The 16,284-nt window shown below is 40.3% G+C and overlaps 1 protein-coding gene across 11 annotated transcripts in view; it reads right to left on the bottom strand.

Annotated features, from left to right (window-relative positions):
• The window catches only part of LOC115211107 (calmodulin-regulated spectrin-associated protein 2), a 179,297-nt gene that overhangs the window by 65,643 nt on the left and 97,370 nt on the right, over positions 1 to 16,284 (bottom strand). For all 11 annotated transcript variants that reach the window (XM_036502353.1, XM_036502356.1, XM_036502351.1 and 8 more), the window contains exons 4-8: positions 12,826 to 12,935; positions 7,312 to 7,397; positions 5,935 to 6,085; positions 4,123 to 4,228; positions 852 to 1,088 (exon numbers count right to left, since the gene is read on the bottom strand). In XM_036502353.1, the coding sequence (XP_036358246.1) occupies positions 852 to 1,088; positions 4,123 to 4,228; positions 5,935 to 6,085; positions 7,312 to 7,397; positions 12,826 to 12,935 (690 nt within the window). The remainder of the gene's footprint in view (positions 1 to 851; positions 1,089 to 4,122; positions 4,229 to 5,934; positions 6,086 to 7,311; positions 7,398 to 12,825; positions 12,936 to 16,284) is intronic.

The following is a 16,284-nucleotide window of genomic DNA, read 5'->3' as shown; positions in this document are numbered from 1 at the left end:
TTTTCACGTAGCCACACCTGCATCAATACTCAGACCAGAGGCCTGACCAGAATATGTGCAGCAGAATGTAGACTCGTCTAAAAGTCCCAAAGTGCCAAATGGTGGTATAAAACCAGTCGAAAGCTCCAGACAGCTCCACACCAACAGACACAGTACATCTGTTTCCATCTATTCAATTTGTCTTAAGGGGATTAAGTCAAAACCAAAGGTATAGAAAAAGACATGCCCAATGCAGAGTGGGATCAAACCTTGAACAAAGTGATTTTGAAGGGAATTTCTTAATCACAAAATAAAACAAAATAATAATAATGATAATGATGATGATAAAAAACTAGTATTTCTACATTCTGCCCCAGTGTGAAGAACTACAATGTCCACTGATGTAATTTGATCTCAGTACTGTACAGTGATTAGTAGAGTTGACAAAAGAGTCTGAGGAGTTCGGTTACAATCAGGAGTGAAGTACTTAACATTTCTGGCCCCTGCGTTTTGCTCGAGAACAAGGAAGAGAGTGAGACTGTCATCACTTGGGTTGTGAACAAGTGAATATGAAACGTAAAGTATTTCGTTTAAACTTTACTATTGCTTATATTCTCTACAATATAAACAACTTATTTAGGCATAAGGCCAAAAATTCCCAAGGGAGGGGCACAGTCAACTGAATTGATTCCAAATATATGACTACTGCTTATTTTATCAAACCCAGAGGAATGAGGGCAAAAGTTGATTCTAGCAAGATATGACATAAAAATTAGACATAACTAAAGACATCCAAAAAAAAAAATTTTCTTCAGCTTTCTGCAGAGTTTGCCTTCCACTCACAAATGAAAGAAAAATATAAATACACTTACTTTTATTTTCTGTTTGTAGATTTGTTGAAGAACTGGATGAAGGATTTTCAAATTTATTAAATAATTCAGCTAAGTAGACATATACATTAAGGGTGATAAATTCATTGCAATAGAGCAGGTCTTCATAGGTAAAATGAAAGCATTTCGGTGTAGACAAGTAACGGTCACAGAAGTTCTTTATCAACCGCAAATTGAAAAGGCAATCAGCAATACTTGGGGATTTCTTTATTACAATATCTGCAAAATAAATTAAAACTAAAGTATTAGCCAATGCAAACAGTGGGGGGGGGGATATGAATTGGATTGTCTATGTTCAGTCCACTACGGGATGAAGTGGACTCAGTATGTTTTTTTGATGCAGAGGCTGTGAATTTGAGCTTGAGATCATACTGGCTCAACATGGCTTGGCAGAGGGGTAGTTAAGTCTATTACAATCAACCCCAGGGCTCAACTGGTCTTTATTTTATTGACCCCAAAAGGATGAAAGGTAAAGTCAGCCTTGGTGGGATTTGAGCTCAGAGCATAAGGACAGACAAAACACTGCTAAGCATTTTGCCTAGCATACTAACAATTCTGCTAGTTCGTGTGTGTGTGTGTATTGAAAAGTATTAACTGAGGAATGCCTTGCATAAGGATGCATTCCCTATTATACAGGGTGGCCCAAAAGTAGGTTTACAGCTATTCAATGATCTCTTTCACATTCTTACATTAAGAGTTTAGATTTTAATTGTAGAAAAAATAGGAAGCCATTATTCTATGCTAATTTAGTTAATTTTGTCAAGTTCCTTTTTCAGTTTGTAAGGTAGAAATTTAAAGTGCCTACATGATAACTTTAAACCTACTTTTGGGCCACCCTGAATATTATGCAATGATCTGAAACATACATATTAAATGCTTTCAAAATATTCTTTGCCTTGACTTCATTATCATAATTTATGTGATTTGATGCCAATACAAAGTAGCCAGTCCTGACTATTTATGCAGTGCCAGTGGCATGTAAAAAGCACCCATTACACTCTCGGAGTGGTTGGCATTAGGAAGGGCATCCAGCTGTAGAAACTCAGCCAGATCAGATTAGAGCCTGGTGCAGCCTTCTGGCTTGCCAGTCCTCAGTCAAACCATCCAATCCATGCCAGCATGGAAAGCAGACGTTAAACGACAGTGATGATGATGATACTCTGACAATGGTTTGGAGTAGTTCGCTCTGTCTGACTGAGGTTGAAAATTCTAGTAATGTGCATCACTTCTAAGCATCTCCAAGACATTAGACTCAGCAATGACACCCCTAGTCTCGCGCCATTTCTGATCTACCAGTCATTCATTACAACACCCGTCTATGTTCGGATTGTCATTGCACAGGGGCCATCCGGACTCCCACTTTCACCATAGCAAAAGAGACTGATAAAATAACTACTAGGCTTACAAAGAATAAGTCCTGGAGTCGATTTGCTTGACTAAAGGCAGTGCTCCAGCATGGCCGCAGTCAAATGACTGAAACAAGTGAAAGAGAGTAAAAGAGAATAAACTAAATTTGTCCGACACACAGGATCATGTGTTCACACTTTTCTGAAAAGCTTTTGACCAAAAATATAAAACTGTTCTGATATGGAAACATTGCTGAAAGCACTGGTATCAATGTGCAGATGAGATAATTATCTCTAAATTTGGTAACTGTTTAACAGAGGAACCAGTCAAACAGCTGAGAGACACCAGTGGTTTCTAACTCAACATAAACGTAACTGTATAATAGTGTGTCAATGGCAGAGTCAGTTTTCTGCTGCATGGCCAAATCCACAAATCTGAAGAAATACCTATTTCTTTACTACCCACAAGGGGTTAAACACAGAGAGGACAAACAAGGACAGACAAACTGATTAAATCGATTATATTGACCCCAGTGCGTAACTGGTACTTTTTTTAATCGACCCCGAAAGGACGAAAGGCAAAGTCGACCTCGGCGGAATTTGGACTCAGAACGTAGCAGCAGATGAAATACCGTTAAGCATTTCACCTGATGTGCTAACGGTCCTGCTGGCTCACCGGAGGCGAAGCGGTAACAACTGCATAGTGAGTTCAGCTTCTCTTCTGAATACAGTTAAGAGATGGATGAGCTCTGACCATGTGACTTGCCCTTAGTACAATATATAATGTTTTCAGCAAGGCCCTTGTTACAAAATAGTTTGCAGGGATGTTCACATCAGTACTAGGGATGGGTGTGTGTGTGTGTGTGTGTGTGTGTGTGTGTGCAACATTATTTGCTGTTTAACTCCAGGTCAGCCCTGTCCAAGTAAGCCAATCATCATCATCATCATCATCATTTAACATCTGCTTTCCATGCTAGCATGGGTTGGGTGATTTGACTGAGGTCTGGCAAACCAGACTCCAATCTGATCTGGCAGAGTTTCTACAGCTGGATGCCCTGCCTAACGCCAACCACTCCGAGAGTGTAGTGGGTGCTTTTATGTGCCACTGGCACGAGGGCCAGTTTGGTGATATTGGCAACAGCCACACCCAAATGGTGCTTCTTATGTGCCACCTGCACAGGAGCCAGTCCAGCGGCACTGGCGACGACATGATGAAAGGTTTTATCCGTGATCACCCAGTTTTTTTTGTTTTATTCTTTTATTCAGATACATCATATACCTAGGGCTACACTGTATCCTTCTGTTTTTATCAAGAAATAGGATGTGGCTTGAGAGAGATTTAGCTGCTATTGCCCACAGGTCAAGTAGAGAAGTCTTCCAGAGTGTTAGAATAGAGAAGTGTTTGTTGAAGTTGACAGTGACACTAACTTCCTCATCCGTAACGCTGCAGATACAGAATGTTCAAGCGATAATTGTGAGGATTATCCCAGCAATGATCCTATAATATGATGGACAAATGATGAAGTCAAAATCAACAGTTCTGAAGGATATAAAGCAACTATTAACCCTTTTGTTACATTATTTCTGTTGAGATGCTCTGTGTTTCTTTCAATTAATTTTAAATATTACAAAGAATTTAGTAAAATAACTTACTTATCATTCAGCTAGTGTTAGGAACATAAATTGTGACTAAAGTTTGGTGGAAGATTTTAATTAAGAACTAATGAAAACAAGACATTTGTACTCAGAGCCAGAGCCGGTTTGGTAGCGAAAGGGTTAAACACTTCTGAAAGGGGTGACAGAAGTATCAACATTTTTACGGAGTTTTTCAAGTGTTAACAAAGAAAAGAAGAGAAGAGAGAGAAGTGACTAACATCACAAATGGACGTGAAACACATTTCCCTTACCTTGTAATCTTAAGCTATCCGAGCAGTAGAAGCTTATTAACACAGCCAGACTACATCCATCTCCAATATTACTCAATCCATTTAACACTGGTATCGTAGGATCACACTGCAAAGAAAATAATTCTTATGAAAGTTGGGTCATTCTAAACTATACTCTCTAAAATTCAAACTGTACCAAACTGGAATCTATAAATGTAAATCTTAACGTAATTTTTTTTTAATTAAAACAATATAATGTAATTAATACTAATAGAAAGTAATCTTTTAAATAGTCATTTACTCATCATAATGTGCATCACTGATAGGCCAGTGTATATACATTAAGTATGATACATAAATTGCTATTTTAATTTAAAACTGCTTCAATGGTGTACACTGAGTGGCTTGAATAGTTTGTAATCTTGCTGGTCAGTCATTAAATGGCCATGACCACTAACTACTACTGTGAAATATTTAGCCAATACATCTACTGACCAATGCTTTTTGGAGACAATGACCTTTGACCACTGCCTACCCTTCTTTGCAGTGTAACGAGATAATAGTGAGTTATCTTCCCTTTACCCAACAATTCACATTTCCTCAGTTTCAAAAGGAACTTTTGGGTTTATTATTCAAACAATCCTTTCAGCTGTTCCTAAGTTTTGTCAAATACTACAGTTTAACAGCAAATACAAATTAAGCCAAGTTTCTCACATCTTAATTAAAACAAAGAGCCAAACAGCAATTCCTCTTTAGGGTATAACAAAGTCGATGACAACGTAGAGAATATTTAGGTTAATAAACAATCCATCACACAGGTTAAAACCAGTCACTTGCCCTTAAATTTCGTTAACAGGGGCCACTTTACTGCAAATGATTGAAAGAGTGACCTCTGGTCTGAAGATAACAGAATTATTATAGCTGTAACTATGGAAGACTGGTGGGATTATTATTTGTATGGACTTAAAGATTGGTCGCTATTTGATATTGTTGTTGGGTAATTCTAAATTTCAATTATTTACCAAATATCCTATAAGTAGGGGAACTCCTGCTGTGGCTCAAGTATAAAAAAAAAAAAAGACGAATAGAGTTTTGTATTTCTAAAATGAGGACATAGTGGATGAAGGCATTGGTTAATGCAGTGCAGGCAACTAGAGGTTCCAAGTTCGATTCCAAACAATGCACTGAGGTGAATCACAAGACACCTGAAGAAAGCTCAAGTGTTCAACAGTCGAGATGTAGTGAAAAGTAACAACGAAGATGAGGACAGCAGTCCGACTAATGTAACACTGTACAGAAGACAAATCAAGTTTAAATTTGCAACGTTGGAAATCTTTATTAAATGTAGTCATAAAGAACTATAAGCGATCTTTCGGTACAAGTACCATAAATGCCAATTATAAACCCACATGGGTTTATTTACATTTCTGAAGAAAAAAGAAACCCTTTTCCCCCACCCTAACCCCCCATATATAAAAAAAAACTTTACGGAAAGTGACGATCATCTTCTTCAAATGTAAACAAACACAGGTGGCAGTTATGGTACTTGTACCGAAAGATCGCCAAACTATATCATACATTATGTAGATTGACCAGCTCATCAGGTGAATTTAAACCTAGTCAACCTCAATTGGCAGGTATTCCAATTAATCAGAAAGCCAGCCAGTTGAGGAATGATGTAATCTATTATGATTACGTTAAATAAAAGTCCTTAGTGAAACAAATGTTGCACACTCCATTTGTTTTTAGTTTATATATTACACACACACACACACAATAAATTCGGTACAGAATCCCCAAAATAGGTATATATAAATGAAGGGTGCTACTCACAAACTTCTGACCACTGAGGGCATCGTGATGACTCTGGCTTTCCTTATGTAATAACTGTTGGACATAAAGGCAGACTTGATTCACCCATAATAATAATGCATCTTCTACAGTACTCAATATGTGTTGGGAGACATCAAGGTTAGTAAAGCAACTGAAATAGGAACGGAGAAAGAAAAAGGGAAACATTATTAATAAGGGTACCAATCGTTAGCACGCAGGATGAAATTCTCAGCAGTATTTCACTTGTCACTATCTTCCGAGTTCAAATTCCTTTGAGGTCAACTTTGCCTTTCATCCTTTCGGAGTTGATAAATTAATGACCAGTGAAACACAGGGGCCGATGTAATCGACTAGCCCCACCCCTCCCCCACAATTTCAGGTCTTGTGACTTTAGTAGAAAAAAATTTTTTTTCCACATATAAAAACTGGCACTCTTTGGTTGCAACCAATGAGGGATTCAGTTGGTCCAATAAATGGAACAGCCTGCTCATGAAATTAACATGCAAGTGGCTGAGTACTCCACAGATACATGCATACCCTTAAAACATAGGTTCTCAGAGAGATTCAGCATGACACAGAGTGTGACAAGGCTGGCCCCTTTGAAATAAAGGTACTGCTTATTTTTGCCAGCTGAGTGGAACTGGAGCAATGTGAAATAAAGTGTCTTGCTCAAGGATACAATATGCCACCAGAAATTGAACTTGTGGCCTTATGGTAGTGACCCTAATACTTTAACCGCTTAGCCATGCACCTTCACCTTTTTTGTTTTTTAACATATATGAAGAAATTCTTTAACAAAAACCATTTTTATTTCATTTTATGTCTAAGACTAGCTTGACAGGGATTGTCTGTAAAATATAGGTATGGATTCTGCAACTTATGGAAAATGGAAACGGGTTCTGCAACAAAACCAGAATGGGAACAACTGGTTCAATACAGTAAGGAAAGAACCCCCCTCCCCGCCCCACAACATAATCTGGTCACATTGGAAATGTCTTCACCAAACCATAGACCAAGAATCATTAAATCCACAGAATTTCTTGTCGTTGTGTTGCCCCCATGTTTACCCTCACCAAACACTTTTATTGTGAACATGCTGATTGAGACCGAGAAATAACTGGTTCAGCTCTGAGATTGTTCCTTATCCCAGAATACAAAAACCTCACATTTTGAAGTGCCCGTAATGAAACTAAGACCTTTCTTTATAGTTTTACATTCCAAACAGTAATATTGGTAAATTCCTCCAAACTTTTTATTCTTTTCAAAATGAAAATAATTTCAATGCATAAGCAGTGTACATGATTGGAAATATGGTAATGAAAAGTCTATTTAGTCCCTACAAGTTCTCACCTAATGTATAAAAGGTAAAAAACTTACCAAAGGCTGTGTACAATATGATCTATAGACACCAAAGTATTAACGTAGGCTTTCATTAAGACATCCAGGAAACTTAAGTGGGCTTTCTACAAATATAAAATTTTAAAAATACATCAATAAATGAAAAGGTAAACAAACACACACACACACACACACACACACGGAGTAGATATTGGTATTAAATGCCATTTTTAATAAATTCATCTATTGTCATCAATGATGACCAAAGACATCATCATCATCATTTAACGTCTGCTTTCCATGCTAGCATGGGTTGGACGGTTTGACTGAGAGCTGGTGAACCAGATGGCTGCACCAGACTCCAATCTTGATCTGGCAGAGTTTCTACAGCTGGATGCCCTTCCTAACGCCAAACACTCCGAGAGTGTAGTGGGTGCTTTTACGTGCCACTGGTACTGGCAACGACCTCACTCGAATTTTTTTTTACACATGCCAACGGCACAGGTGCCAGTAAGGCGATGCTGATAACGATCCTGCTCGAATGGTGCCTCCTACATGCCACCGGCACCAGAAGCCAGTTAGCCGCTCTGGCAACGATAACGCTCGGATGGTGCTCTTAGCACCCTACTAGCATGGGGCATCACATACGATAATGGAGGGCATGGTGTGACCAGCTGAGGCCAATCAGTCTCATGTTTGCTCAGAAAGATCTACTGCAGGTTGTGCACTGGTGGTCTGTTGGGACTGGAGACAAGGAGTTGGCTCTGGACTTGTGCAGTTTGCATTTTCTTTGTGCCCCTGCAATCTCTTTTTGTTCGTAGAAGGCAGCACCTCTGTTGGTGAGGCTTTGCCAGGCAGGGCAACACATTATCATCATCATTTTAACCCTTTCATTACCAACCCGGCTGAAACCGGCTTTGGCTCTGTATTACGAATGTCTTGTTTTCGTAAGTTTTGAATTAAAATCTTCCACCAAACCATAGTCACAATTTATGTTCCTAACACTAGCTTAATGATAACTAAGTTATTTTACCAAATTCTTTGTTATATTTAAAGTAATTGAAAGAAACACAGAGCATCTCAAAATAAATTCAATAATAAAAGGGTTAATGTCCACTTCTTCCTAGCTAGCATGAACTGGAGAGACTTTCAGAGCATTATACAACTGGATACTCTTCCTGCCTCCAACCCTAGTTTGTCAAGAAAGGTATTTCTTATTGCTTTGGTTTTCATATATTAAAGTCAACAAACCCAGTGGGATAGGTAATGCTCTGCATAGTTAAACCCGTAGCAAATTACCACTGATAGAGAGTCACAACTGTTTGACCCACCCATTCTAGTGTCACATAAAAAGCACTGGTGCCATGTAAAAAAGCACTGGTGAAACTGTCAAGTAAAAAGCACCCAGTCCAGCATCCTGAGATTCGCCAACACTACACCTGATTTTTCTCCTCTCCATACACACACAAGCATGTATCTGACTCATACACTGTTCACTTCCCAGACATTTCTACATTACTGCATATGCTTTATACACACTTTTGACAAGTTGTGGGACACCTGAGCACTGTATACAATAATTTCATTGTTATTATTAAAGTGGTTGATGCTAGGAAGGACGTCCAGCCATAGAAACTATACCAAAACAGACGACTGTTGGTGTAGCCCTCCAGCTTACCAGCTCCAGTCAAACTGTCCACCCATGCCAGCATGGAAAATAGATGTTAAATGATGATGATGATGATGATGATTATTATGAAATAAAGAAGGATAAAATACATTGAAAACCAATTCATGAAGAACATGGTAAATCTATTTACAAACCTAAAACCATTAGCAGTTTCTAAGATGGATCTTATGTATTAGAATTTGTGAACTTTCAGCTGGATATAGCTTGCCCGCTCAGAACCATTACATATTAAGTATAACCCAGATGTTCTGGTGATCTGATGAGCTAGCTTTCTACATCTGCATTGATTTCTAAATATACAATTATATTGCATAATGCACTGCAGCCGTATTAGTGCAGACATGTAAACATAATTTATTACACACTGGCCTGACTGGTTCCTGTGCATGTAAATGGCATGTAAAAAGCATCATACAAGCATGGTCGATGCCAGTGCCGCCTGACTGGCTCCTGTGCCAGTGGGACGTAAAAAGCACAATTGGAGCATGCTTGTTGCCAGTGCTGCCTGACTGGCTCCCATGTTGGTGGCACGTAAAAAGCACCATTCCAGCGTGGTCGATGCCAGTACTGCTTGAGTAGCTCCTGTGCCGGAGGCACGTAAAAAGCACTATTCAAGCATGGTTGTTGCCTGTGCCACCTGGCTGGCTCCTGTATTGGTGGTACGTAAAAAACACCATTCCAGCATGGTCGATGCCAGTACTGCCTGACTAGCACTCATGCTGGAGGCACATAAAAAGCACCATTCAAGCATAGTGAATACCAGTACCGCCTGACTGGCCCTCATGCCAGTCACACATAAAAAGCACTTACTACATTCTCAGAGTGGTTGGCGTTAGGAAAGGCATCCAACTGTAGAAACTTTGCCAGATCAGATTGGAGCCTGGTGCAGCCATCTGGCTTCTCAGTCCTCAGTCAAACCGTCCAACCCATGCCAGCATGGAAAGCGGACATTGAACGACGATGACAATGAAATTATTATTGCATGGAGTAGGCTGTGAAATGGTCATAAACCAAGGATAACAAGTGGTTCAATAAATTTATTCACCTCTCATACCCCCTGACTTTTTATGGTCCATATTGTGTGTGTGTGAATAGTCACAAGGGTGTGACTGTTACCTATTACCCACCAGTATCTCATAGCTTTCATTCTTATAACCTACGTGATAAGTTGCTGTGTATAAGTGAACAACACTTGTGAACAATTTTAGAGAAACTTTATTCCATTCACCACACAGAATATTCTCCATGTTGGTCTTGAATTAAAAATACAACAGCAAAGTCTAAATACCGGAAGGAAAATTCTGTAGTTATTAGAAAATAATTAGTTAAGTAGGCTCCATGAATACACTGCCATGACAGGAGACAACATCTCACTGGATTCATGATTGCAGAACTCTGACTGCTGTCCACCACTCTAAGAAGTCATTAGAATGAATCCAATGCCACAAAATGAGAATGCAGGTCACACTGTGGCAATACTCCAAAAACTTTTGGCGCCCAAAGCATCACCATTTATGAGCCTCATTAGGAGATGTTCTAGAACAGTGTTTCTCAAACTATCTGATGTGGCATATGGGCAGTTTTTTTTCCCCCAATGTGCCAGGGACCAGTAAAAAATTTCTTCATGATATTAATTTATACCAGAAACAATATATATATAATGCAGTTGTATACTGTCAACTTAACGTGACAGTCCCATAAAGGGAATTACACCACCGCTATTTAGCCCTAGGAAGCATCAACGCTTCCTGTCGGCCTTGACACATTTCCTGTGTCCTTATGTTTACAAAGGGGAGACAAGCACCCCCATCCAGCTAAGCCTGCATCCAGAGACATGTTTCTGAGCCTTTACTCATCATCAGCCTGGAGTAGCATGGCCTGCTAGCTGAAGATACCTAAAATATATAATGAATATAATAAAAGCTGACAATTTATTTTTATCTTATATTTATTTTGTAAACAAATAATACAGTATTATGTAAGCATTTTATAATGTTTCTTTCTTTTCTGGAAACTCGCCGCGTACCGGCAGCTAATGGCTCGCAGACAGGAACCGGTCTGCAGACCACCACTTTGAGTAGCCCTGTTCTAGAAGATTCTAGAAAGTTGCATTACTCAGATCAAGTTGATGTCTCAGTGCTGATTGGTCAGTTAATCAGCCAATGAAATTACTGTTACTAAGTCATGGTCTCCACTTGGTAATTTGTCAATTCAGTTTTGAATCTGCTACAATATTTACAACGCTAAATCATTTTCTTCATAACAACATATACGTTAGAACTTGTAGATTTTGTAGTCAGATATTCTTCCCTCTGTTCAACACATAAGCATCAAAATGGTAGTGTTACCTTATATTAAATTCAGTTTGTACCTTGTCTCTAAGATCACAGCAGAGACCAGATGCACCTCTGTGAAACATACCAACGTATAGTAATGCTACATTGTTTAGTCAAACCTTTTCAAGTCCTCGTTAATTTTGGACAGGTATTTCAATCACTTCTGCATCAAGTTTCTCTAATGACCAACCCTCTATCATCCTCATCACAGTCATTATCATCATCATTTAACATCCGTTTTCCATGCTGGCATGGGTTGGATGGTTTGACTGGGAACTGGCAAGCCAGGAGGCCACACCAGGCTCCAATCTAATCTGGCTGAGTTTCTACAGCTGGATGCCCTTCCTAACACCAACCACTCCGAGAGTGTAGTAGATGCTTTTTATGTGCCACCGGCACAGGAGCCAGTCATGGCAGGGGGTTCTGGCATCAACCATGTTTGGATAGTGCTTTTTGCATGCCACAAACATGGAGAGCTAGTCAGGCAGCACTGGCAACGACCCACACATGAATGGTGCTTATTGCATTCCACCAGCACAGGGAGCCAGTCAGACACTACTGGCAACGACCCACACGTGAATGGTGCTTATTGCATGCCACCAGCACAGGGAACCAGTCAGACACTACTGGCAACGACCCACACATGAATGGTGCTTATTGCATGCCACCAGCACAGGGAGCCAGTCAGACACTACTGGCAACAACCATGCATGAATGGTGCTTATTGCATACCACCAGCATAGGGAGCCAGTCAGACACTACTGGCAACGACCCACACATGAATGGTGCTTATTGCATGTCACCAGCACAGGGAGCCAGTCAGACACTACTGGCAACGACCCACACATGAATGGTGCTTATTGCATGCCACCAGCACAGGGAGCCAGTCAGGCTGTACTGGCAACAACCATGCATGAATGGTGCTTATTGCATGCCACCAGCACAGGAGTCAGTCAGGCAGCAGTGGCATCAGCCATCTTAAATGAATGTTACTTAGATCACAAGCAGACAAAAGGGCTAAGAACTGGTGACAACGTTAACAGTGAATTAATAGAAGGCAGCCAGTTGGTAGAATCATTAGCATGCTGAGGAAAATGCTTAGCAATATATCATCCATCTTTATGTTCTGAGTTCAAATTCTACCAAGGCTGACTCTGCTTTTTACCCTTTCAAGGTCAATAAAATAAGTGTCATTCAAACTCTAGGATCAACTTAACCCATCATCATCGTTTAACATGCATTTTCCATGCTAGCATGGGTTGGACGGTTCAACTGGGGTCTGGCAAGCCAGAAGGCTGCACCAGGCTTCAATCTGATCCGGCAGTGTTTCTACAGCTGGATGTCCTTCCTAACGCCAACCACTCCATGAGTGTAGTGGGTGCCTTTTACATGCCAGGCAAGGCTGGCAACGGCCCTTCTCTGAAATTGTTGGCCTTGTACCAAAATTTGAAATCAATGTGAACCGTGAGTCAACAGGCACTAAATACATTTACCAAACATGCCAGAGTTAGGGTTAAGGTAACTTACCACTTTAAAGGGAGAAGTTTGTAATAAAACAGATTCTGTTATAACTTGACCTTCATAATCACTGATGTAAAATCCTTTCCTAGACAGGGTTTGAAGAATACTGGAAAAACCTGGAAAGTAAAATAATTTTGCCGAAATTTAGAATAAGAAAAAACACTGTAAAATGATGGGTTGTGGAAATTTTCAGAGCAATACAACAAGGTTAGATGAATTTTGTTAATTATTTGAAATCTGAGGAAAACGGATTCATGTTAGGTATGATGGTAGTTCTTGGAAAACTGCACAAGAAAGATAAAAGTTGAAAGTACAGTTCTCACGACACTATTGAGGCCGTTCAAGAATTTGAACTTGGAGATCTCCATTTCCAGCGACTCCGAGGGCCACCTCCCAGTGGTGTTGGGTGTCAACGAAGAGCCCTCGACTACACACAAGACGACCAAAGTTTTTTTTTCCAAGGTATGGGGTCTCCCGCCCCTAAGCCCTAGACCATTACCTAATCACCCTTACCCATCTTGTTGCTTAACAACAACAACAGCAGTACTTCTAAGTGTTGCACTGCATGTTAGAGGGGTCAGCAGCTGGACAGAAGGATATCTAGAATAGATTTGTTGGTCAGTCATTCACCCAATGACCTGCAAACGAAAGGTCTGTTCTGCTCAATCAGAGATGACCCAAGGCTAGAACAGCAGAAACAGTGGAGAAATATGAGAGGAAAGAGACATGAAAAAGAGATCAACTCCAGCCTGGGACACACAATTCATTGTGACCAAATGAATTAGTAGCCATTCATTGCATTTAATCGAACATTTTATTTGCTTGTTTCCCCACAACCTGAAGGAATGCAATGGGCAGCAAACCAAGTAGCCAAGGGGTGAGTCATCATCTTTGGACAACTGTGTGTGTGTGTGTGTGTGTGTGTATACATGCATGTGCATGTGTGTGTTTTGTTATTTCACATCTGTTTCCCCATGCTAGCTCCAGATTGCACAAGTCTTCTTCAGCAAGTCTCTCCACTCATTGGAGTGGCCTTTAATCTAGATAGAAATCTTATCCTCTTGAGATCAGCCTCCACCATTTCTTCCCATATCGTCATCAACTGCATGTTTCTTCCATTTCTTCACCTAACTATCAATTTCCAGACCGACATATACCAGCCCCACCTTTACACACCACATCCGCTGCCGGCCCTTATATCCCTTTTTACATCCCCATCAGCTCAATTGTGCTCCATCCCTCATACATACTAACATTGCATATCTAGGGGCAGACTTCGCTTCAGGCTCACTTTCACAGCATGTCTTTCACAATAGCCCCAGGTCAACTAAAGCCTTGTGAGTGAACTTAGTAGATGGAAACTGAAAGAAGCCCATCGTATATATATCTGTGTGTGTGTGTGTGTTATCAGTTTGCCTTGGATTCACGTGACGGCAGTAAATGAGTGCCGCCATCATTGAAGCAGAATCCTTCATTTCCAATCTTTCAAAGAAAGATATCTTGTCATGAAGGAATACTACCTTACTGGTGGGGGGTTGGTGACAGGAAGGGCATCCAGCCATACAAAATCCACCTTAACAAATTCCATCCAACCCATGCAAGCATGGAAAAGTGGTCGTTAAAATGATGATGATTATGACAAAGGAAACCTACTTATCTCATTTCTTTCCACCTATCACACATTTTTCATATTCAATTCTTATTTTTTCCCCCTTATGCAATATCTTAATCCACAAATATTATATAAACTGCCCTTTGCATAAGCAGAGAGTGCATCTGTTACCAGTAGCAGTAATAATTCCATTAACCATTTACCATATCATCCTTATTCTGGGTAGGCTATTATGCTTCAATAACAGCTTTCTACATCGCATTTGGTCTCCTAAGGCAAAGAAACTTACTACTTCTGAGGAAACAGTTAGGCATTTATATATATATATTATGTTCCTTTCAATGTCCGCATTCCATGCTAGCATGGGTTGGACGATTGACTGAGGGCTGGCGAACCAGATGGCTGCACCAGGCCTCAATCTTGATCTGGCAGAGTTTCTATAGCTGGATGCCCTTCCTAACGCCAACCACTCCGAGAGTGTAGTGGGTGCTTTTTACATGCCACCGGCACGGGGCCAGTCAGGCGGTACTGGCAATGACCTCACTCGAATCCTTTACACATGCCACCGACACAGGTGCCAGTAAGGCGATGCTGATGTGCATGCGTATATGTATGAGAGAGCAAAAAATATATTGGTGAGAAAATAACCAATTAAACTAGTGTTGTCAAAAGTACCTTGTTGTTTGTTCTGCCCAAATTACACAAACAACCCCTTATCATTGTTGCTATCTACAGATAACCTGTAATTAGTGCACTGGAAACCAGTAAACAATGGCAATGCTATTGCTTGCAAAATGCAGGATATGACATCGGGCCAACACTGTTTTGATAGCAGACACCTGTACACCTGTGAGAGGTCTGGCCAGAAGACACACACACACACACATTATTCAGTGTTAAAGTTTTACACACCACCCCTAGCAGACATATTAGAAGATTTAGCGAGTGAAATAGGTACCTGGGTTTGACATAAAAGGAAATAGCATGATTAACTGAAATCGCCGACTTGAATAATTAACCCATTTTTATGGTCAAACTTGGTGACAGTGGTGGTAGTGCTGGTTGTAGTGGTGGCGGTAGAGGGGTCTTACACTTCCCATATCCTTCTTATTACAATTACATATTTGACAAGAAGTCTCCACACTATTCTGCTGTTGTCATAGCGCTGACTACCACCAACTTTAGTCTCTACCTCCCTGACCTTCCCCTCAGAATTTACAGAGCACAACTTCTTGACACTCCAAAACCCCCAAAACATTCACATGCAACACAGCCTTCCCTCGTACCTTATTTCTTTACTACCCACAAGGGGCTAAACACAGACAGGACAAACAAGGACAGATAAATGGATTAAGTCGATTATATCGACCCCAGTGCGTAACTGGTACTTATTTAATAGACACCGAAAGGATGAAAGGTAAAGTCGACCTCGGCAGAATTTGAACTCAGAACGTAGCGGCAGACAAAATACAACTAGGCATGTCACCCAGTGTGCTAACATTTCTGCCAGCTCGCCGTCTTTCATAGCGATAGACAAAATACTGCTGAGCATCTCGCCTGGCGTGCTAAAGTTTCTGCCAGCTCACCGCCTTCCTTCATACCTTGCCCCACTCTGCAATAAACACACACACACAGAGTGAAACTTTGCTCACATTTTAGAGTCAAGAGTGCCAGATAATCTCTATCTGTAAACACAGATTTATCGTTGAACATTCCAAATCTGATAAAAACTGTGCCAATGTATATTTGCTTTAATTTCTAAGGCGGGACAGAAACAATGCTAACTTCACAAAGATTCGCAAGTTGTCACTAAAGCTATAAATTTACCTCGAAGCTTTGTGGATTTAATTATT

Source organism: Octopus sinensis, linkage group LG4, assembly GCF_006345805.1.
Source record: "Octopus sinensis linkage group LG4, ASM634580v1, whole genome shotgun sequence".
Taxonomy (NCBI): Eukaryota; Metazoa; Mollusca; class Cephalopoda; order Octopoda; family Octopodidae; genus Octopus; species Octopus sinensis.
The sequence above is the reverse complement of the archived record's forward strand: the minus strand, read 5'-3'. Positions and strand labels throughout refer to the sequence as shown.